We start from the raw sequence: 25,869 nt of genomic DNA on the forward strand, positions 1-25,869 counted from the left end.
GCAAAACAACTTTTGAAAAAAGTATTTTTCTGAGGTTATTGATCTGAAACACTAAGGGGGGAATTCACTAAACACTTGTGCCACTTTTGCATGCAATATTTCAGCGCAAAACACACCTTATCCACTAAACACCCAAAATCCAAATAAACAGGTGCTAAATACAATTACATTTTTATTAAATTAGGGCGGCAAATAACCAAAATTGAATTGATTATTCAGATAAATAGCCAAATTTGAATTTCCTAGAGTTAAAAAATTATTCTACACTCTAAAAAAATGCTGGGTTATAAACAAAAAACAGCGAAACCCAACCCAGAGAAGGGGTTGATTTAACCCAGCAGTTAGATTAAATGTTTGCCCAACCTGCTGGGTAGTTTTATTTAACTCAACTATTGTTTAAAAAATACTGTATTACTTGCTTAAAATGAATCCAAAATAGTTGGAAATTAACATTTATTTATATGTTTAATAAATGAACATTTATGAATACATTTAATAAATAATTAAACAAGAAACATTTATTAAATTGCTTATTAATAAATGGTCACTTTTTGATTATTATTGTTGCCACTAGTAATTATGTGTCTGGTTTTTATTTTTGGGTTCATTTTAAGCCAGACATATAGCAATTTTTAAACAATAGTTGGGTTAAATAAAACTGCAAACATTTAACCCAACAGCTTGGTTAAAACAACCCAATCGCTGGGTTTGTCCATTTTTAACCCAGCATATTTTAGAGTGTACATCCTGACCAATGTTTCCTTCAAAAAATGTGCAAACTAAAGGCTATAAACAATTAAAAGATAAAATACAAATGTAAATACAAATATAAATGAAATTATAAGTGAAGAAATACATAAAAAAAATAAAGAAGCAATTTAAATGGAAAAAAAAATAAAAAATAGCATATTTCCTAAAATAACAGACATATGCCTCTTTTCCACTGTTGGGCCAAACCATTCTATTTGCGTAATCGTTCTCTTGCCGATCCGGCACAGCCGGTACGGATATGGTCTTATTTTCCACAGTGGGGCTAATAATGGAGCTTTTTAGAATGTAATACAAAAATGTGTCATTGCCTTGGTAAACGCATGAGTTTACAGACAATATAAGACGTAAATAGTGAACATGTTATGGAGGAAGATCCAATTTCTTTTTATTATTTTATTATTAATTTGCTTAGTCAGCTACAGAGAAACTTGTAGCCAGGCAACAGACAAGTGACCAGTCCTGAGTTGTCACTACACACATTCTACCACGGTTAGCCAACCATGCCAGGAATTCCAGGCCAAGAACAGATTGTATCCGTGCCATGCCGAACCAGGCTTAAGTGGAAATACAGCTGGAACCGTTCCTTACCATTCTTAGAACCATTCGGCCCAATTGTGGAAAAGCTGCAAATGTGTGCAAATAAATGGCACATTCAGGAAGCGTAATTCATTTTTAGTGAATCTGCCCCATAATTTTCTTACAATTCAACCTAAAGAGCCTCTGTTGCAGCTCTACTGACCCCTGTTAGTCATGACAGAGTGCCACTTTCAACTTCCTTCCTGCAGAGCACCTGCAGAAGTGGCTTGAGTCAATATCTGCCATTACATTTCACGCTCAGGTTAGAAACAACAAGTCAAGCGTAAATGTCAAACCCTGAGCTGTGTGTTACACGAAGCCATGCTCAATTCATTCAGTACACAGAAGAGTGATAAGCTAGTTGACTGCCTTTGCTCAACCACACCTGTGTGTACGAAAGATAAAGATGGCCAGTGTGATGATGAGGATATCTCTCTAAAAGTGTGGCCACTCTTTTGCATGTGGACTAATCTTAGAGTATGATGCAAGACACATAAAATAGAAAGCATAAACACAGTGTTGTTGAGCTACGGTAACGGCTGCAGTTATGGTTTATTAATCACTGAGCTTGTATTTTATTTTATAATTTAATAATACAACAAATATAACAAGAATGCAGAACACCTCCAACTGCTATAAGCTTCAGATCTAGTGAGTCTGCCATCTGCCCTGTGCAGGAGGAATGAGAACCTAACACAGTGGTGACACTGTCAGTTTCATGCAACACTTAAAAATACAGAATAGAATTGCATAGAATTGAACTGAATAAAATCAAATGTAACAAAAAAATCAATTGTAAGCAATAGAATAGAATAGAATAGAATAGAATAGAATAGAATAGAATTGAATTGAATAGAATTGAATTTTTATACTTGAAATGATCAACTCAGGTTCATTCCTAACCCTGGATAACAATCCTTGGTGATCTTGATTTTTGTTTCAGACTGTTTTATCCTGGGTTATTTCTTAAACCTAGGTAGTTAGTTAGGTTTTGAAATTTCATACTGTACATTTAAATGGAAATTTTGCAACCGACTAGTCAAATAGTCAAAATTAGTCAGATATATGCGATGTGATCGCCTTTGTTCACTTACTCATTATAGACATATTTATTCAAATCAGAATCAACAGGCAGTGCAGGACCAATAAGTTCAAACCTAATCGCCTATAATAAAATGATTTACTCAAATAAAAGTTAGTCCACAGTCAGCACATTAAGGTATTGTCCCTTATAACTAGTATAACAAGCAAGCTTAATTGTCCACATATACACTTTTCAAAATAATATATTAATTTTAAAATGTAACATTAACATGGTGGTAATTTAAATGTAGCCTTTGTAAAAATATAAAAGCAAAACAAAAAAAGAACATGTAAACGACTAGTATTTTCATGTCGACTAGCAGCAGCGTTTCATTTAATCGACTAATTTGATACTTTCACACATCCCTTTTGTAAACCCTGGGCTATGATTTTAATTTGCATATTTATGAGATCAACACTGATCTGACGAATTCAGCTCCTAAATGTTTTAATAACTGCTTATCCATTTCTGGAAGTGCTGCAAACAAAGTCTTAACTAAATTAATCTAAAAGATCATAAGAGGGCAGAAAAGAAACGGAACTGAACTGAAACTTCATTAAACAGCATATAAAAACAGAACAGAATCTACTTGAATGGAATGCACTGGTGTAAAGTGAGTAAATGTAATGAGTTACTGTACTTAAATATCTTTTTGACAACTTTGTAGTTTTACAGAGTAGCAAAGATATTAACAACTTTTATTCTCTACTGGACTACATTTTTGAATAAGTATATATACTCTTTACTCCAATACAGTTGTAATGAGTAATGTAATTACTAGTTACATTTTGCATGGCACCTTAACTTTTTCTGCAGCAGTTTAAAGAAGCAATATCAGCATCTACAAGGCATTAAAGGTACTATATTGTGTGTTTTGCCCTTACTCAAACTTGTCAACGAATGCAAGTGCATTAGCAGGTAGTTGCTGAATCGCAGGTGTTTCATATGTGAGATGAGGATGTCCAGTGCAAGTAAGGTATCTGTACTTTTACTCAGGTATGGTTTCAGGTACTCCTTACATCTAATACTAGAATGTAACAATAGAACAGAATTTTTACTAGAATCTTAAATAGAATTGCCTTCATAGAATGTAACTGAATAGAATGTAAATGAATCAAACCGAATCTTTACTAAACCGGACAGAAACTTATCCAATCAAATTGTCTTGAACAGAATGTAACCGACTGTAATGTAAATAAATTGAACAAAATCTTTACTAAATTGATTAGAATATAACAGAAGCACATGCTTGCTCTGATGTGTTTGGGATTTGAGCTTTTATAACATCCGTACACAGTGTAAAGCAAAGCTCCAGTGGGAATGACGGTATTGTAAGAGGATCACCATCCCTCGATCACCTCATACTGATGTGAAGATAAGATGATTTACTGTGATAACACTGTGGCGTTCTGGTGGAAATTCTTGCGACTGGTTGAGTGACAATGTTTCCATTATCTTCCTTTAACGGCATTTGACTTGACATGAAGACAAATGATCATGTCAAGAAGATGAAAAGGAGCAAAACTATAAAAAAATAAATTAAAAAATGCAAAAAGTTTTTAAGGCAAGCCAGAGAAAAGTGATGTAAGGCCAGCTGTGAGAAAAAAACCCATCTAAACATACAGCATTTGATACAACACAGAGGTTTAAGAGTAAACCAAAGCCACCCTCCCACAAACACTGATGTATACACACATATTTTGTATACAAAAACCACAGATGATAAAACCAGCCATTTACATACATTCGTACATCACCCTCCCGGCTCCAACTTGAAGGTCTCTCTACCAAAACCTCCAATGAACACCAACATTACACCCCCAACAGTAAATATAAACTTTATCCATCTACTTTATCTCACAATCATTTTTTTTTTTTTCTTTTAATACTGACAGGCTTTCTTGTAATTGTGACATTGTAAATGCAAAAGCTCCACATGTGGAAAAGGTTTCTCAGGGCTGTTGCATGATTTTGTGTTTGTACTGATGTGCTGCTGGCAGGACGAGCTGGAAGAAGCCACTGATGTGATTAGAGCTGAAATGAATGAAGACATAGAGGGGATTTCCCAAGCGCTACAAAATACATCACCACTAAAGTATTCAGCAAGATTAGAGCAACACGCGGTCCTCCATCTCTACTATGCAAATGCAGTATATCCCATGTGTTTCTGCCTGTTTTGTACAAATGCAATGAAACAAAAACTCAGAAGTTGGTGAAGAACATGTCTGGGTCATATTTCAACCCAAAATACACAGAAAAGGAAAAAAAATGATTTGCATAAAGAAAATTAAGCTTAGATTTTTAGCGTCATTTGTCTTTTATTGTGATATTATTTTCATGACTATTAAGAAAAATACACTGCACATTCTAGCCATATATCATTATTTTTCTGCATTATGGTAATGATAATGAGAGTGTCTTTCACATTACGGTAATGACAATTGAAAGTGAAATGTGCTTGAAATTGTCATGAAAAATATCATAATCCAAAACATTCTAAAAACAGGTTTCATTTTCTTTGTGCAAATATAATTTCTTAATTTTTCACTTATCATATTGAAGTAAAATATGATCTCACATCGTACCACTGTGCCCTACAGAATAGTTAATGTTCAACAAGAGAATAATGCAGATGATGTAACAGTTTCAGAGGTGTGTTTATGTTTGCTTTTTCTTCTGCTGACTGTGCCACTATCTCATTATTGTGGCCTTTGTAAAAAAAAGACACTGCACACTTCCTACTGACACCTGTTTGGAAGTCTCGGTTTCCAGTAGTACTTCTTAGTGAATCTAAAATGAGCGAAATTACAAACCTTGTGAGTTCTTGTGCTGTCCAGGTCCATTTTGAAGACCGCCATCTGTCGAAATCGGCAAAGTCAAGTGTTACAAAATGACAGGAGTACATTCAAATTAAACAATTTGACAAACAGTTTGCATGAAAGATTTATTTTTGGCAATTTTTGCCTTTATTGTGATAGGATAGTATAGCGTGGATAGGAAGCAAGGTGGGAAAGAGAGAAGGGGACAGATCAGGAAAGGTCCGTGAACCGGGACTCGAACTCAGGTCGCCCGAAACACAACAGCGCTAAATGTCGGTGCTGCCCACGAGGCTATCGGTGCCGACGTATGAAAGTTATAATCAAAGATGTGTTTATAGGTTTTATATCAAATGTGATGTCACAATAATTTTCCAATGACAAGCATGCAATCAGTTGTCTTAAACTGTATTATTCCAAGCGTGGCATTGAAAACAAACCCACACTCACTGATGAACTTCATATCTGAATGTAATCCTCAATATTAATTGACACCACAGCCAGTGTTGTCATACACCGACACTAAAAATGCAACATTTCCTCAGGATTTAGTTGTGCTTCTCTTTGTTCTCGCAATGCAGTGTGCATTAAAAGTGCTCTAGCATGTTGCAGAGTCAATTATGTGAAACTAAGCAACATAATCACCTTTTGATGATGTCATTTTCATTACTCAGGTCAGTATGAACCTGTCAATTTCTACCATGGCTATGATTATGCAGTGCAGTTTAATGTACACATTTATATATCAGACAAAATAATAAAATCACAATTTTTAAAGTTTTAAATCATATTACACACGGGGAATCTGTAATAATTTCACTACGATGTTTAGAGCAGATGCTGCCATTTGTACCTTTCTTGGTGCAATGCACTAGCTTTTAAAAAGAAAAAGAGGCAATTTATGTAGAAATATTCTTTTGATGTTTATATATTAATGTTTAACGCTTGTGAGAACTGCTGAGGCATTTTAACAAAACAGGGCTTTAAAAACAAATGATCCCAAGATGGGTCAAGTTACGAATACGTTTAAACATGGTTCTGTAGCTGCATCTTTTTTTTTTTTTTTGCTGTACTCAGAGGAACTGTTTACAGGAAGTATGTATGCTATGAAGGGGAAGAAGACCAGGAGAGAGAGAGAGAGAGAGAGAGGACAGCTTACCCATGTTTACTGTCATCATCAGGAAGTGACCCTAGTGAACTCGAGCTGAACGCTCGACTCCTTTCATCAGGGAAAATCTCCACTCTGCAAACACAACATAAACAGAGTGAATTAGAGACATAATTAACATGAAATACCAACAAACAGACACAAATAGTAATAAAGAGCCAAAAACCCCTTACACGTGCCAATGCTTAAACATCACAGAGGATTTACGCAACATTCTTGTTTCTTGTTTCAGTGTCTCCACCCAGTTGCAAAATTTATAGAAAATGACTGTCAAACAGGTCAATAACAGAGATATATGCTATACATTAAATTGATAAAAATTAAGAATAAAATTCACACTGTACATACAAAGACTTGAATACACATTCTATTATTATTTCTGTATTAAAAAATAATTTAGATTTTTTTTTTTTTTGAGGCAAGTCAAAATGTCCTGAAATTAAAATAAAAAAATATATACATTATTATAATATTATAAAAAAAAAAAGTTGTGAAATTTTTTGAAAAGAAAATATAGTTTAGTGTAATTTATTTTTATGTTTATTGTAATTAATTTCTATTATTTACTAAAATATATTTTTCTAAATACATGAGTTAAAGCGGAACTCAGTAAGATTTGCGAAGCTCCCACTACAGGTTCCTTCAGTGAATCACACAAATCTGGACTACAACGACTACAACGCTCACCAGCGCAGTAGTTTTGCAAATACAGTACAAGAAATCTCGATGGTGGTGGGTAATTTTCGAAATTGTCTTATAAAGTCATAATATATACATTGTTTTTGAATTACCGTAAAGCATTTTGTCACCTCGCGTGAACGTGAACATGAGGCGAGATTGTGTCGGGTCGGCGCAGCTCAACTTGCAAGTGCTGTATTCTGGCGTGGACGTGCCAGAGGGGGTGAGTGCTCGCCTCAAACACACCACTACAAGTCAATCAACCATCGTAAGGACTTAGAAAACTATTTATAAAGGTAAAAAATGTTACTTAATTCTGCTTTAAGAGTGTCAAATTGAAAAGGTCACAGAGAGGACCTCTACAAATATTACAAATTATAAATTTATAAATCAATACTTTTTAATATTTAGAAAAAAAATGGAAATTATTTTATTTTTACTTTGGTTCTAAACTAGATTTTTGAAAGTGGAGAGCTTATATGTCTTTAAATCAAGTATATCCGTACTATTCATCTGTCTCAATTTAAAAAAAAATTTAGCCTGGGATGACTTCATAGCACAATTATCTTTTTTTTGAAAACACAACATTTGATTCCTCGTGTTGTGGCCACTTTATTAAGACATTTGTCACATTATGTCACAATGCAATTCTCTTCACAACAGCCAACTGTAAATAAATGATTATGGACCACACACAGTCTGAATGCCAACAGCAAATACAGCCATCATCTCCCAGTCGCTGTCATTCAAGTCACTCTTCAGATGAGAGAGACACTTGGCTTTGAAGACAGACAGTGCCCTGTTGCCCTTGAGACATTGTTAAGCCACATCGAGCAGGATAAAAGTGGAGGGAGCACTAAAGGTAGCGACCACAGAGCTCTTCAAAGACGAGTCGGAGCACTTTTAATGCCAGACAGTGAATCTGTCACCAGCAGCCACAGGCTGATCTGAGAGCAGTTTTTCATATTCTGACACATGAAAGGCAAGACAATGTGATCTATTTTTTTCTTCATTTATAATTGTCAGCTTCACGCAACAATATCGACGAGTCGCCTAGAGATGCCTCAGAAAGAAGAGCAATTACAGTCTTCAGCAAAGCGCGAAAGAGGCCTGAACTTAACAGGGTCAAATTACAAGAGTGCCAGCGAAAAGGTTACGAACATTTGCACAGAAAATAGCTATACAAATTGAAGCAATCTTTGTCAGCCTGTAAAAAAAAAAAAAAAAAAAAAAGGGCCAAATATAGCGATGGTGCTGCAGAGACCGTTTCTCTCTTGATGGCTCTTGTAGTGATTATGTTAAATTACCTAGCTGGAAACGATGAGTCTTGAGTAAACAGCACTTTCTGTGGCTGATGGGATGTGATTTCAAAAGCAAGTGAAGCTTTTATCTATGACGCCTTATAATATATTGATAAATAACACTGGAAAGGACAGTTTGAACTGATTCATGAATCAGTTCAAACTGTCATTTTCAATTAACTGATTTAATGATTCACAACTCATTACTCAAAAAATGTTTAATGAATTGCCATTTTACAAACATTTGAATGTTTTAGTAAAAAACACATGTAGTTAGTTACAAGTCAATTTAATCACCATTCTATATTAACGTGCTGTTTTCACTGAAGCACACAGAAACACACAAAGCAAAAAATAAAATAAAAATAATTGTTCATTAATTGTAATCAAGGTAAAATGTTCAATTAATCAAGATTTTGATTTTAGGTCATATCGTCCAGCGCTATGCTGATCAGACACAGGTAATTCACACACATCTTTCTTCTCTCTCTCGATAATGAATTCAAATAAATGTTATAATCCATTCATTGAAATAAATGTAATCTTAAGCACTACTTTATCTCTGTGTCGGATTTAAATTAGACAGAAATGCTAGAACTACTGAGCCGCAACTGACGAAAATAACAATTTTTACTAGGGGATGTAACGATGCATCCGGAACCAGTTGAAAATCGATTAAAGCATGTGACGATTCAAGTCGGTTGAGATGCTAAAGGAATCGCGATACATTTGGGGGCGGGGTTTATATGAATGTATAGCTGAGGAGAACTGACTGTGTTCAGAAAAGTTTAGATGTTATTTTCTTTTATCTTACTTCCGTACAATGCATTTTATAGTAGTTGTAGCGCACAGCGCTGCTTTGTTTACAGCGGTAACCATGTAAGCACTGTGTTGCCGCCATTCCATAAGCGCCACCTGCTGTCAGACAGTGAATTTCCATTCTCATGCAGCCCCTCTGCTGTTATGAAGTTTTATGTAGCATAATTTCACAAAGCTAAAGTCTGAACATTCTGTTTTTGCTTCAAATGTTAAATATACAACATACAATCTAATTTAAATAAAAAACTGCTCACGCTGCATGTATATAGCATCTTTGTTGGGATTGTGATTAAAATGCAGTTGTTGCCACTAATTTTAAATTGCTACAGATCAGTTCAGTCTAATAAAGCAAATTAACATCTTGTTCATGTACTCATATGAAGAGATTTCTTTTATTTGTATTATTTATTTATTTGATTTAGGATTTGTTTTAAAATTTCTATTTAGTTTTGTTATAAAGATATTTCAATTTCGTAAAGAAATATGCAGCATTTTGTCTGAGAAATAATAAAAAGACACTTCTCATTTAAATCTCATTTTGTTAAAAAAAGAAAAAAAAATGTGAGAAAATCAGATTGTGAAACCATCCCTAATTTTTACCCTTCTGGTCAAATATTGCACTGCAAACATCAATAACAGCTTTAAGTTGTAAATGCTGGCAAATGACTATGGTATAAATGGAATAATCCACAGCTAGTTGTGCTCCACGTGGGGTGGTTCTTTACCTCCAAGTCGTGCATTAAAATCATTTAATGCACAGCTAGTCATGGACTATATCTTATTTTTTTACAATGTATTGTTATAATGATGCATATAAAGACAATAATATAATTCCGCATTGTATAAATTTAGCCCAGTGCAAAAAAAGCGAGAAAAACATGACACTTGTTGCAGAGACATTCCTACTTTTCTAAGTGAACAGACTTATGTTTTCTGCCTGGCTAAGGATAAAACATGCAAAAAAAAATAATTAAATAAATAAAATACGGTTAAATAAGGTTATGATGGCAAGTTCTGATTAAGATAGTATCACTCACATTTACTTCAGCTGTCATTCTGTAAAAAACATCTTGTTTTCTAAGATTTTGTTTCTTAAGCAACTGTCCATATCGGACTGTCAAATATGCTTATTTCAGTGATGAAAAACTGACACTGAAGATGCTGTCTTGTATCTAATACCAGCAAAAAAAGACTGCAAATGGTTGAAGTTGCAAACAATAAATAGCAGTGAATCTGTAAATTACAGAATGTCTCTGATAAAAGATTCTTTTGATAGTGCAAAACTGAAAAGAGGTAATCTCTTCACAGACATTCCTTTACAATGATACACACAGTTACCAGTTACTACTGGAGTTTGGCTCAGTGGGAATCTAAATTCAGACACACCTCCTCTCCCTGGCATATCTTTAAGCGTCCTTTTCTGTCTCTAAGCCTCATTCATTGCTCTTTATATTTCCCTCTTTGTTTCTAAGGCTTGCATGGTCCCTGAGTTTCTGAAGAAACAGTCAGCGCAGAAAAATGTCTGGGCTCCTGACAGAAACACAAAAGGGTTTGCTGTAAGTTTCCAGAGCTCAAGCCAAGGCGTATGCTCAGTGCACACTAGCAGGGCAGATCAGCGCACAAAACACACAAGTCACAAAATCCCAAAGATCTCAAAGCACATTTGAGGAAGGATATTTGATGGAAGATCTCTTTAAAAAAAATTTTTTTTTTTTAAATTTAAAAAAATTTAAAAAGTAACAATTTGCCAATGAAATGATTACAAACTCTTGGTTTAAAAAAAAAAAGGATAAAAAATTTTAATATCCAAGTTGTCACTTAGTACAACTTCAAGCTTACTAAACTTAAATTTAAAAACTTAAATAATTTTTAAGGCAGCACTAACACTTACTTTTTTAAGTTGAAACATTTAAAAAAAAAAAAAAATTATATATATATATAATATATATATATATATATATATATATATATATATATATATATATATATATGTGTGTGTGTGTGTGTGTGTGTGTGTGTGTGTGTGTGTGTGTGTGTGTGTGTGTGTGTGTGTGTGTGTGTGTGTGTGTGTGTGTGTGTGTGTGTGTGTGTGTGTGTGTGTGTGTGTGTGTGTGTGTGTGTGTGTGTGTGTGTGTGTGTGTGTGTGTGTGTGTGTGTGTGTGTGTGTGTATATATATATATATTATTTTTATTTTTTTTACAGTGTTTAATTTTTTTTAAACAGTGTTTAAGAACTAGTGCTTGACAAACAAATGCAGAAAAATCTTTATTAAGATAATTAAGTTATATGCTGATGCTGTATCAGCATCAACTGTGTGTTCTTTTCAAGGTAGGATCAATGCATTGTGGGCATCTCTTTAGATTTTTTGAGGGATATGTACCATCACATCTCCAACTTGGCATCTCAAAATCCATTTAAAAAGGAACACACGCATACACACTGACCTTGCGGCTGCTATAAACACATTAAAGCACCGAGGGACTGACGTGCTGCCAAAAAGCAGGTGGCCCTCCAACATGGCGGAGAGCATCTCACTAAACCCCTCTGCCCTAGCTGCGTCTGGCACCAACTGCCAACTCTCCAGCCCATCTGCTCGGTCACTCCACACAGCACGAGAACGGCCCACTTACCCGTGCACCCACCGCACAACCTGCCATTCATGCCACACACGCTTGAAGCCAACTCTCTAGATCGGTCTGACGTTCTGTCAAACTGCCGTTTGCTGAAGCCTGTGCAGCTTGGCTTGACTCGACATCTATCTCAGTTTTTTTTTTTTTTTTTTTTTTTTTTTTTAAGCCACAGCATGTAGGAATCAAATAAAAAAGCAAATGAGAAACTAACCATGTAGTTAAATTAGTTTAGTTTAGTGACTATCATTATGTAAAAGATTCTGGTCATCTGACATTCACCGCTATCTTCAAGGGTGGACATTTGGCAGGAATGAAGTCAGCTTTCATGGTACATTCCCTTCAACATATTACATCATCCCTCTAAACAAAGTCAAGTCAAGGTGAGCTGGATTGTAGGGTATTTCCCGCTTTTCCATGAATTCTGAGGACGGCTCACCAGCTGCAGCTCTTAATGACTTGTGGAAAGCTTTTCCTTATCACAGTGTTGAGCAGAAAAAAACTCATTGATTGTAATTGAACACATAAGCAGCACTAATGTGGAACTGCATCTGTTTGTAAAAGGGTTAGGAATGGCACAGTCTATCACAGCGAAACTCAGTACTAGCTATTTTGTGGCCCATGTGACGTTGTCAATAGCAATAATTTAGGGCTGCAACAACTAATCGATAAAATCAATAATAATCGATAATGAAAATCGCTGACAACGAATGTCATTATCGATTAGTTCTGTCTGCCCACCGTGCACAGAAAACTTCAGCCGGTCGCATCAAATTACAGCACTGAACAACACACATGGACAAAATGCATCTAAAATAGTGGAGGAAACAGAGTGAGCTGCTACTGGAAAGAAAATTGGTCTTTATATCTGATTAATCAATTAATCAGTCAATAAAGTAAAATATGTAGCTTCCACCAGACCACCTTCCAAATTCAATGTACCAAGACAGTGTAATGCCTCTCGCAGTTCATAAAGCTTAAGCTACGTCCTACACCTTCCTTTTACAACTTACGGAAAAAGCTTGACTGACGCGATGCCAGTTACGCTTTCTTCCTAAGTTGAATACATAAGGCGGTCTGGCAGAAGCTAGATATTTTACTTTTTAAATATGGATATTTTTCATACACAAACGCATCGCTTCGCTTCAGAAGGCCTTTATTACCCCCCGGAGCCGTGCGGAATACGTTTTGCTTTGGATGGATGCACTTTCTTGAGCTTTATACCCATTGGACCCGTTCACTGTCATTATAAAGCTTTGATGCATCACAATATTTATTATTATACAGTGCTTCCCACAGGTTTGAAATATACTTGCGGTGGTAGCCGGGTGAAAAATCATCCTATTACCCAAGGCACAAAAATGGTCTACTACATGTAACAAACAAATAATGTGGGATTTTTAACAGTATTTTTATTTATTGAAATTAATTTTAATTACATATCATACTATTACATTTAATTATATACTAACATTATGCATTATTATGCATTGTAAATTACAGCATTTCATGGTTCTCCTTTTCCTATGTTTTCCTTGCTATGTCATAAAGTGTCTCTCTCAGTGAATGGGACACAGATTTTACTAATAAAATTTATAAAATGAATAATATGCATGTCAAATAATGTTCTTAGTCTTTTCTTCCAGTGGTGGACAATAATTTACTATGAATTAAATGGAAATCAAATAAAATACAATTTATTGTGTAACCAAAATACCAATAATGCCCAAAAGAAAAAGAAAAAACTTAGCGTGTGACTTAATTATAAACGAGCCCGAAATACACCGGGACTTTTATTCTGAAATGTCTGTACTACTGCAGGCTGATCCTACAGATTCTTACAACCGTATAAAACATTTAATACAAAGGCCATGAAGTAGACATTGCCATAATTCGTCAACTTAAGTTCATTAACAATCATTTGACATAAATCTGCGCTTTTCATTGAGAATCACTTTAAAGCAGACTGAAGCGATGTTGCGTGAGCCTGTAGAACGCGCAACAACACTGCCTTGTGACTTTGCAACATGCAGGGCTCTTTGTGAAATATCCACCGCATCTGTGCAGCGCACGTGGGAATGTTAGCGGAAGTAAACAGTTCTGATAAGGATAAAAATAGGATAAAAATAATAAAAGCAAAAATGTGTCTCCAAATATACTTGGGCGGCGGTTAATATACCTTGGCGGCCCACCCAAGTAAAGTCTATGTGTGGGAAGCACTGATTATAACTCCGATTGTGTTCATCAGAAAGAAGAAAGTCATATACACCTAGGATGCCTTGAGGGTGAGTAAAGCTTGGGCTAATTTTCACTTTAAAGTGAACTAATCCTTTGAAATTATACACTAATAATTTCACAACATTGTTAAAGTAAACTTTAGCAAACCTCAAAATTAATATGCATTTTTAATATAGTATATTATAAGTTTGTGATACCTATAATTACTTTTAAACCATTTTCAACGATTTTAGATTTCAGTGTTTTATTTTTAATTTATTTAGACAAAATAGTGGAGTGTCATTTAAATATGAGCCATTTATCAGTTTATTAGTTAAATAATTATCAGCTTATTGATTTCGTCCAGACTTTTAATATCAGTGCACCACTACCAATTACTAAAAGAAAAGTAGGAGTGTGACTAAAAGGGATCCTGCTATTCAATGCAACTCAGCACTGAAAGAGGAAATAGAACATCAACATTTCTCTATTAAAGGATGAGGTAATGTACCTGTTCGCCACTGAGTGAAAAAAATGTAAACGAAACCGTGTGGGCAACACAAAATGATATTTTGACTCATCGACTCAAATGATATGTTGACTCATAATGAAGTTCATTAAAGTGCCTTTTAAAAATAAAATATAACCTTTATGATCAAAACAACATTGGCAATATAGATAAAATGAGTGCTAGACATTTCTTAACCTGGAAACACCAACACATATGATCTAAATGACAAAAAGTGTTTTCTTCCTTTTTTCTTGCCCTAGCAAGTGTGGTTACAGTCACAGTTCCTGCAATGAGTAAACCAAACAGGTCAGCTCTCATCGACAAGGACAATGCTCCTTTTTTTTTCAGCAACTCGGTGAGTCACAGGTTGTGGCGGGCAGCTTTTCTGGGAAATGACACAACATCAGCTTTGCTAAAGCCAATCCCACCTTGGGACCACCGAGGAGAGTCTGACTTGTATAAAGCAAAGCCAATCTCACACCCTGAGCTCCTAATCTACTTTTCTGCATTCGTTTTTTTTCACGGGTGAGGTGCACCCGCTTGCCTGCGCACACACTTACACGTATATATAAACTCACTGACGCGCAGGCTTTGACAGCACACTCCCTTAGCAGACAATACATTCTGCAGTATAGATTTTTGCCAATATACACACCTCGGTCTGGAACCATATCTGTAGGGCACAAAAAAGCAGATAGACCCAAGGCAAACAAAGTAGCAGAAGACTGTCATGCAGCTAAAGGTAAAAAGTGGTCTATAACAGGCAAGCAAATACACATGGATCAATAATACATAATATTCACGAATAAAGAAAATGTTCTAAAATGTTCTTTTTAAAATCTGCCATTTTTAGAAATGTACTATTTTGTATTTCTGTTGGTTTCATATACTGTAGTTTTGAACAACTTTCATACCATATTAAAAAAATGTTTATTATTAACTGTTTTTCCTGGTATCCTTTAGCTAGAGTTACATTATATGACCACGCTATCATTCATTCAAGTGCTTTAAAACTATTCAAGTGCAATAAGATGCAAAAGAAGCTCTTTGCATTCACTCACCCGAAATGAGCACACAGAGATCAGAGGCAGCTTTATAATACCTTATCATTAATAGCTGTATCAATATTAGCATTATTAATATTATTACTATTATTATTATTATTACTATCATTGCTATTACAACTACTACTATTATCATTATTATTAATGGCTGTATTAAAATTACCATTATTAATATTAATAATAATAATAGTAATAATATTATTATTATTATTATTATCATTGCTATAACTACTACTATTATTTTTTATTTGTCCTCTTCCTGATCCTTTAACCTCCCCCTCATTCCGGATGAAATAAGTATATGTTTGTTTATCATTACTACTATTGCTAATACTATTATTACTATTTCATTTCATTTCATTTCATTTCTTATTAATTGAATTTTATCATTATTATTATTATTATTATTATTGCTATTACTATTGCTATTGTCACCCTTCTCATCCCCCATTCTCCAGTTTTTTTTGTGTGTGTAATACTATTATTATCATCATCATTAGCGTCATTAAATTATTATTTTTTTCTTTATTTCATTGATTTTTTTTTTTACTCTGGTTATGTCTGTTATACTTCCCAACATGCTCCTTTATTCATACATTTCCACTCCCACACCCAGTTACACTTACAGTTATACACACACACACAAATCTTACTGGCTGTTATGTATGTTTTGTTTGTCTTTGTATTTGTATTTTGCATTTAATTTCTCATCTGTAAATATTGTAATTGTCTGTTTGCATAATTAAAAAAAAGGGGAAAAAAAAGAAATGACACACAGAAAGCCGCTCCAGACAGCGTGCAAGGACAGCACTGAGTTGTCTTTCATGCTTGAACGGACAGAAACAAACAAAATTATGTTAATATCCCCGTAATTGGCGAGTATCATCGTAAGCACAGTCTTAAACAAGTTAAAAAGTCTTAATGACCGTAAAGAGGACATCGGATGCCCGTCAGATCCACACACCATGTGTGTCAGGTCTTAAAGTGACAGCGGCATAATAATAAACCTGCTGCTGTCTGTCATTAACTTTAATTAAACAAATTGCAACTCTTGACGGAATAACTTTTGTAGCTTTAATAAGGATTAATCAATATATTTTGGCAGAGCAGGTAAAATTCAGAACTGGCCCGACTGAGCCAATAGAAATATCTGTTGAGCCCTGCTATATTAAAGGCATAGCTAAATGTGACATTTATTATTTTAGTTTTATGTGAAGTTCACTCAAATTAAAAGTGAATGGCTATAATTACCCCAGAAATTGAGAAAATTCAGTAGCTGTATTAGTATCGGTGATACTGGCCTTCATTCATAGAACTTAGTAAAGAAATACCATTAAGCAAATATTTAAAATATATCTTCTTTTTGTTGTTTCTATGTGAAATTATACAATATAAAAATATAATTATAATTAACATTTTAATGTTAGGTGTGAAAAAAAAAACTGTTTGATTAATAAGTTTAATTGATTAACAGCACTAATCAAAACACATTTTACAGCCTGAAATAACCTTGTTTTGACAATTTTTTTACATTGATCTTGACACACAGTCATTTTTAGATTCTCACTATGATATCATTTCCTGTTTTTTTCTGTGTTGGTTGCATCACTTGACCTTGATTTTGGTGAACAAAACATTTCAAATATTAATAAGCAGTTTCGGCAAAATATCTTTTCTAAAAATACCAATGAAAAACAATAAAGTTATTAAAGATTTTCTTCTGAAGATTTGCCTCCTTCATTTCAGTATTAGTCTTTTTAATTTTAAAGTATGCCCCCTAAAAAATATGTAGGATGATCAAGTAAATAATAAATGGAGGGCTGACCAACTGCATGCAACAGTGGCCAACCTGAACAATTAAATTAGATACAGCAAGCTCAACTCACAAAAAGGCATCATGATGGAATTGTTGTCTCATGGCAATCATTGATTATTTTCACACAATGAATATATTTTGAAACACAGAAAACAAGCACCATCTGCACAATAATATAGTGTTATCATTGTATACCACCACTCGCTCACAAACACCCATGCATGCATACAATTTCTTTGTTTTTCCGCTCATTTGTGTTAATATATGGTAGCAGATGTCTCCAGGGCAGCTGAAATCATTACAACGGCAGAAATCTGCTCTGAACGTCAGTGGAATTTCAATTATTACCCTTCACTGTGCCTGCAGTGAGACCACTTTAGGTTGCAGTGCTGCTCATGACAGGTTAAAAAGAGGATCTGACACATATCACTCGTTTTGTAGGTGACTGATGCTTTCACACGTAGAGGTTTTTACTGCGAGTCAATAACAAATTCAACATGCCAGAGACTATATCCAGGTTTCACAACAATAACTGCTGTTAGATCAAATTAAGCTGCCCAAGCAACACCTGACATTGGAAAACAAAAATAAGCTGCAACATTCAGGGTGATTACATTGTCTCTCACAGACATGGAAGAAATTTTAAAAGGCAAGCATCACTACTATTGCATTTACTTAAAGGGTTAGGGGTTTGAGCTTTGACATAGTGCTGGGCGGTATACCGGTTCATACCGAATACCGGTATTTATTTTTGTAATGATATGAATTTTTATGACACCGCAATACGGTAAATATGTGTCGCTTAACCAATGTTCGGCATCACTGTTTGAGAGCGTCCCGTTTCACTGTTACACTGTAGTGAGAGCAGAGCTGAGATCGCATCACAGCCTATGGTAAGTCCGAAATCTCCCCCTAAAGCCTCATTCACTATTCCCTACGTTATCCACTTTTATTGTTCACTTGCAAGAGTGAATGAAAACTAATGAGTGAATTCAGACAACCGTTGTGTGTACATTGGCTGTACACTCGTTATTGCGGTGCAATGTGAGATTGAATGAGCGCGCTCAATAACGTCCACTATGGTTTCGGACACCACTACAAATGGCTGTCCCCTCAAATAATGCCCTATTTGAGGTTATAGGGGGGCGATTTCGGATTCAGCCCTTGATTACAGCGAAGACTTCGAACTACACGCGGCGCGCGAGATAGAGCGGTTTCTGCGCGGAGCACCTTGATGAGATTAACAACGTTCTCCACATGGATTATATATATCAGATATAAACACACTCGCTCCGGTCTAAGTTTTTTTATGGACCTATTTCATATATTCTAGTGCTCTAAACATGAACCAGCAGCGTGTATGCGCACATATTTCATCACGTCGTCTTCAAATTAAATGTAATGTAATGCAAAGGACACTGAACTGTACGTTTGATCACGACCGCGATGACACGATGGGTTATTCTGCTACACAGAAGACGATGTAAGTTAATAAATAGACTGACAATTCAAAGAAGAATGGGCAAAAATGTAACTGCTTTATTCTTTCTACGTTAAACTTACGTGTGTCATTTGTTCAGAGACTATATGTGCTCTTAAATGTACTGAAAATATCCTTAGACAGTTTAAATGTTCTTCCACGTTTCTCCCTCGTTTTGGCAGTTTGTTGTTATATAGTGTTAGATTTTTAAAATGCTTAAGGTGCCCTCAACTCTTTTTTTTTTCTGTCTCCATGGTCCTATTTTAATATTCATGTGTCTGTAATGAGTGTTGCAGGTCTGTGTTTTAATGGTTGTTGTCTCCCCACAGCATCATTTTGTGGAGCTTTGTAAACCTGTATTAACTCTAGTGTGGAATTTTCTACAATATTCACTCATCATGTGAGTAAAACAGGGCATTCTAGTCAATCTACTGCAGTATTTCCTCTCTCAATCAGTAGAAAATGTGGTTAACGCCCAGACATGCATAGGGGAAAAAAATACTGTCATATACCATGAAACGGATATAATTTTGAAAAATACCATGATATAAATTTTTGGTCATACCGCCCAGCACTACTTTGACATATTTCGCATCCAGCATCATTTATGCTACACAGACTCAGACATGAATGACACCTCAAATCATGTGGCTTGTTGAGGAGAGGAGCACTGTTGAATTTAATAAGACCTGAACCATTTCTAGGGACCAGAATATCATAGACTTGGGGATAGGATCTTTTAAACTTGGCAAATAAGTAACCACCCAACAGACTTCAGAAAGATCCTAGCGTCAGAAACAAGTGGATGGTTTATTTTAACGGCACCCCGGATCGAGTCAGAGAATTATATGGTTGTTCAGAGCATTTCGTTTCGTTAACAAGGCACACTGTAATGGAGAATTCACATGAAAGATGAAGCAGCCAACTGTATTGGACAGCAGGTGCGTCACAAAATGTAAATGATTTCATAATGCTTTGTCTGTAAATGACAATTTTATATGGATAATGTTTTCAAAACACTTACTCACTTGCAATAGCGAGTGGGCGTTGATATCGTTTCCTGTGCAATGACGTTAGCCAATCATAACAGTGGCCATATACTGACAAGCCTTAAAGAGTTAGTTCATCCAAAAATAAATTCTGTCATTAAAGGAGCAATATGTCATATTTTCTGTCCACTAGAGGTCGCTAGAGGCCTATTCAAAACAAAGGTGTACCTTGTTAACACCAAGTTTGAGCGCGGAATCTTGGGAGATGTGGTCTTCACATCACAGCCGGTGGAAATAATCGGGATAGGACTCGGGAAGAAATCATGTTCATGGATGCGATTATTAACGTTACTATAGCATGAAGCAGAGCAGGACCGGGTGTTGTGGGAGCTGATCGAGGCCGCTGGAGCGATTGCGCAACACACACCGCAAGCAGCGGAACTTTTATTATGTCACAGTCGCCGGCGTGAGTATGAGGCTATGGTATGAATTAACGCAGCTCTGTTTATCATATTAGATACATTTGAGTGTGTTGAAAATGTTATAACGTTACTATGTGTTTTCACTCGGCAGCTGCTGTGAGACACTTGTTTGAGATTGATTTTAGAATATCATTAAATGCTGAATGGCTTGTGTTGATAAATGGCAAGCAAATTAATATTAAAACGTATTGTATGATGGAGAAAATTCGGTATTACTCTAACTAAAAATAAAGCTGCATCTGATTATGCTATGTTAGCTAATTCACAAAATAGTGTTTTTCTCTGAGGCATGGTAAAGGTACTCACAAAAAAAAAAATCAAGAAAATTAGATTTAAACTATAAGACTGAAAGTGTTGAGCTATATAACAACAATTAGTTTTCTGTCTATAAATGTAAACAAACAGTTGTTCCCTTGTCTATTAAAACGTGTAATATATTAAAGCGTCTTTGGTGTTTCCATGATTTCTACAAAATAAAACTGGAAACCGAGGGTAATGCAGGTATGACGCAAGTCTTGGTTAAAATTACGACTTAAGACATATTTAAAACAGTTCATGTGACTACACTGGTTCAAACTTAATGTTATGAAGCAACAAGAATACTTTTTGTGCACCAAGAAAACAAAATAACGATTTTATAAAACAATATCTAATGATGGGCGATATCAAAACACTGCTTCATGAAGCTTCACGAATCTTTTGTTTCAAATCAGTGGTCCGGAGTGTGTATCAAACTGCCAAAGTCATGTGATTTCACATGTTACATCATAAATGTTTCGAAATTTCAGTGGTTGACCACTGGGGGGAGTGACTTTGGCAGCCTTACGGTTGTGGAAAGACATGAGGGTGAGTAATTAATAACAGAATTTTCATTTTTGGGTGAACTAACCCTCTAAGGGAGCCGCCCCTTAACACCAGATCAATTCAGCATGTATACTTGTTTTTTACGCAAAAAAAAACGTTATTAACATTGTAAGTGAACCTCAAGGAACATAAAAAAATAATAATCAAATAAATCCCTGCCATAACCCCTTTAATAACTCCAAGTTGCAAGTACTACAAATGCGCTATCGGCATACAAACAGCGCAGTTACATACTGTAAAGCGATAGATATTATATAGAAAATCTTAATTATTTGATTGTTATATCATCACCATATGTAAACTATCCTGATACCCATCTCTAAACTGCTAAATGTGCACAACTAGGCATTAAGATAATATAAAAAAATAACTTCACACATTTCTGTAAATCTGCTTTGAAACAATATATTGTTAAAAAAGCTATATACATAAAAAATAACTGACTATAGAGAAAAAAATAACTGGTTATTGGACAAAAAAGACAATATATTGAACAAAAAAATAGTCTGTATTCTAAATAATCTCATTGATCTGTATTGTGTTGGTCATAAAAAGGCAATGCTGTTCAATCTCGACTTTTGCTAAGTGCTTCTCCCACTCTTCCTGATAAGGGCAATTCACCTGCACTTCATATTGTCAGACACACTGGACCTAATTAAAAGGCTTCCTTTCATCTCATTAAAACAGGGAACTACCAAAGTGCTTAACAGGATGAAATTAGATAAGAAACCCTCAAATGCAACTCGTGTTATCACTATCCAAGAAAACTACTTCTAATTAACACACTAACTGGATGGTATCTTCGATGAACACTTTACAGATAATGGACCAGTTCTGAACTGGAAAACCCTGACCCAAATTTAGACACTTTGATGTCTTACACTTAAACAGATTTTCTTTCTTTATCAAAATTGGACTCGAAGCGAAGCTCCAACCCTTTTCTTTCCACAGCTTTAGAGAAAGAGCCCATAGGAGCTGCTCAGATCACACTGACCCCTGGCCCTTGGCTCTTTGGCGTGTGCGTGTCCAATCACTCAAGCAAGTGATAAGACCGCTGTGATTTCCTCCGTGTCTAGTCAGCCAGCGCTGAGATTAGGCCCAAAACTAATGATCCATCATGAAGATCTGTGGCTGAACAGACAACACTTTGACTTACAGCCATGAAACAGACATTCTCTAAGGGAACAGGATAAAATACTATTTCTCTGACATCCTAATCTAAGGTGGCCATTCATCACAGATTCCAACGTCTCTCTCCCAAAACAGTTCTTAAGGGATTCCCAAAAATATGAGTCAGGGTGAAATTAAAGGGATAGTTCAACCAAAAATGAAAATTATCCCATGATTTACACACCCTCAAGCAAGGTGTATATGACTATCTTCTTTCAGACAAACACAATCAGAGTTATAACTTATATTTAAAAATATCCTGGCTCTTCCAAGCTTTATAATGGTAGTGAATGGGGGGGCGTGATTTTGAAGTCCAAAAATGCATCTATTCATGATAAAAAATAATCCATTACAGCTCGAGGAGGTTAATAAAGGCCTTCTGAAGCAAAGCGATGGGGTTTTATGAGAAAAATATCCATAATTAAAACTTCATTAACTATAATAACTACACTCTAAAAAATGTTTGGTTAAAAACAACCCAAAGTTGGGTTGAAAATGGACAAACCCAGCAATTGGGTTCTTTTAACCCAGTGGTTGGGTTAAATGTTTGCCCAACCTGCTGGGTAGTTTTATTTAACCCAACTACTGATTAAAAATGACTATATGGCTGGCTTAAAAGGAATCCAAAATTAAAAATCAGACACATAATTACTAGAGGCAACAATAATAATCAAAAGGTGTACACTTATTAATAAGCCATTTTATAAGTGTATTGTTTATTATTCATTATCTTATTAATAAATGCTAATTTCCAGCATATTTTGGGTTTATTTTAAGCAAGCAATACAGTAATGTGTATACAACAGTTGAGTTAAATAAAACTACCCAGTACATTGGGCAAACATTTAACCCAACCACTGGGTTAAAACAACCCAATTGCTGGGTTTGTCCATTTTCAACCCAACTTGGGTTGTTTTTAACCTAGCATTTTTTAGAGTGTAGCTTCCGGCAGACAGCCAAAAAAAGCACGACCCCCATTCACTACCATTATAAAGCTTTGGAAGACCCAGGATATTTTTAAATATATCTCCGATTGTGTTCGTCTGAAAGAAGATAGTCATATACACCTATGATGGATTGAGGGTGAGTAAATCATGGGATAATTTCATTTTTGGTTGAACTATCCATTCAAGTCAACACATTTGCCTCGAAAAGTTCCCGTCTGCTCTCGACAGATTCATCAGACATGAAGAAGATTTGTGTGCGATGGCAAGTGAACAAATTTTCTGAATACTGAAATCTTTAGGGGTCTAATGATCAAACTGACAGACTAATCAATTCCTTGCATTTCTAGGGAGGGCGAATTCAATATCCTGTCAAGATGCTCCTAAACCAGAGCATATAAACACAAACCCTGAGAATTTGGCTACACAAGAGTGCAGAAGGCCGGTCTAAAGATGATAAACTTTAAGGTCAGATGACTCAGATCCCATCCAACTCATGCATTTCCAGCATTGGATGTTTTCCCCCAAATGTGATTTCAATAAAAGGCTGTTCATGCATGCACTTCACTGCACCTGAGTATGAGGTGAGCATTATGACTCAGTAATGCTCGGCTGGTGTCTTAGTTTAAAAAAACCCCAGTCAACATCGTAACGAAGGTACAAAGTTCATCTAGATTCCTTCCTCATGCTGTGAGAAACATTCTTGAACATAGGCTTGGCTGAGACAGACCTGTACACATTGCAGAAACACTAGCCTATATTTAATGACTCATTAAGCAGAGCAATCTTTACTAAAACATAAACTCAAAGTATTTCAAAGTCAGGGGATAATGAGTGCGAGAAGAAAAAGCAAGCCAGCACATTCCATCAATCTTCTACTTTATAGTAGTATCCCTATTAATATCAGTATCAAATATAGCTTTAATATATATTGAACTGTAGTTAAACCAGCTATAGTATAGTCTTATATAGATGCATCCACCCTGTTAACATCATAATTCCCCTTTACATGTGCTCTTCAAGGATGTGTCTAAAATAATTTCATCTTAATATTTCAAGTTTGTCAAATAAGAGGCGATCTTAAACAGTCAACACTGTTACCATACTTTTGTGTACTCAGGTTATGCATCAACCATGTTAAAATCATTAATCCCTCTTGTTAAAAATGTACAGTTCCATAAATTACAAAAATGTTGTTTATGCATGCTCTTTAAGAACATCAAAGACACTTTATCTTCCAATTTGTTTTATTATATTTGTCAGTAACGTACTTAATCAGTCAACCCTGTTACCATAAATATACAAAATTATTACTGACTACAATTTGAAGTACATTAAATACTCTTTCTAATAAACATCTTTTAGCTAGATGAAGAGTAAACTGTCAACCCTGTTACTTTTTCATATCCAAATACTAACATATATTAAGACATAGTCATTATTTTGCTTGAGATTTACAGAAATTTCAAAGAAAATTGTCCCATTTCATACAATGACCAATATAGACTATACTAAAGACATCCATATAGATATTTTAAGACATAGTTTTATATATTTTATAACGACAAACAGTGTTGTCCAAGTAGGTTCAAGCAATCACAACAACAAATGTAGCCTATAATTTCAGCAAAACTTTAAGCATTAGTTCCTCACAGAGTGTGAAGTTCTGCCTAAACAAAACACAACATAAACTCAGCATACGCTTCTTTAATAGCAGTACTCTGTGGACTGGTGTCTAATGCCTTATGTTTATCAAACACAATGACAATTGTACTTTACTCTCTATAGCAAGTCTTTGCACACTACCGTTAAAATAAATGCAGTCATTATTATTCTAGATTGAACTCACCTTACGTGGCTATCTTCATGCTGGAGCTGACACTTAAGACAAATTAAACCAAGCTGCGATTCAAAGCGCCGTGAAGACGAAAATTCCGCAAACTGCGCTCTTGAGCGAGAGATACAGTAAAAACAGTGATATATCCGGAAGCTGCGCGCACTTGAATACAGTTGACACCGACACGCACAAATTGAGGAGAACCGCACAAATCCACCTTCAGAAAACCTTTGCGGTTTATGTTTTTTTGGAGTCGCAGATGCCAGTAATCCAAACAGATGGAGCGGTGTGTGCTCGAGAATGCTGCAAAACTCGTCGACTGCGCGCCGTCAAAGGAAGAAAGTTTCCTCTCTGCAAACATTGACTGACGCCGAGTTTTTCCAGAGGAGCGAGTGAGTGTAATGTCAGCCTCAGGAAGCGATGACGCGCGAGCTAGAGAGGGCTGGGGGTGTGCGCGCGATTCTGGCGCCCTCCTCCGACTGTGGTTAACGTCGACGAAATGGTTATAAAAATAGGGAGACAGGTCTGAAACTACTAAAAAATAACAATAATGTCTATCAGGAGGTCAAACTAAATTATAACAGCAGATTTATTTTAAAGTAGGTATACCTGTAATTTATATGATGTTTCCAATATTATTTTCGATTAATTTTA

At 35.4% G+C, this 25,869-nt stretch overlaps 1 protein-coding gene across 1 annotated transcript in view; it reads right to left on the reverse strand.

Moving 5' to 3' along the window:
* map3k22 (mitogen-activated protein kinase kinase kinase 22) overlaps positions 1-25,613 on the reverse strand; it is a 72,774-nt gene extending 47,161 nt beyond the window's left edge. The window contains exons 1-3 of the mRNA XM_067377280.1: positions 25,228-25,613; positions 6,407-6,490; positions 5,245-5,289 (exon numbers count right to left, since the gene is read on the reverse strand). Of these exons, the coding sequence (XP_067233381.1) occupies positions 5,245-5,289; positions 6,407-6,425 (64 nt within the window). The 5' untranslated portion in view covers positions 6,426-6,490; positions 25,228-25,613. The remainder of the gene's footprint in view (positions 1-5,244; positions 5,290-6,406; positions 6,491-25,227) is intronic.
* Between the last annotated feature and the right edge of the window lie 256 nt (positions 25,614-25,869).

The sequence above is a fragment of the Chanodichthys erythropterus genome, chromosome 23 (assembly GCF_024489055.1).
Source record: "Chanodichthys erythropterus isolate Z2021 chromosome 23, ASM2448905v1, whole genome shotgun sequence".
NCBI classification, from domain to species: domain Eukaryota; kingdom Metazoa; phylum Chordata; class Actinopteri; order Cypriniformes; family Xenocyprididae; genus Chanodichthys; species Chanodichthys erythropterus.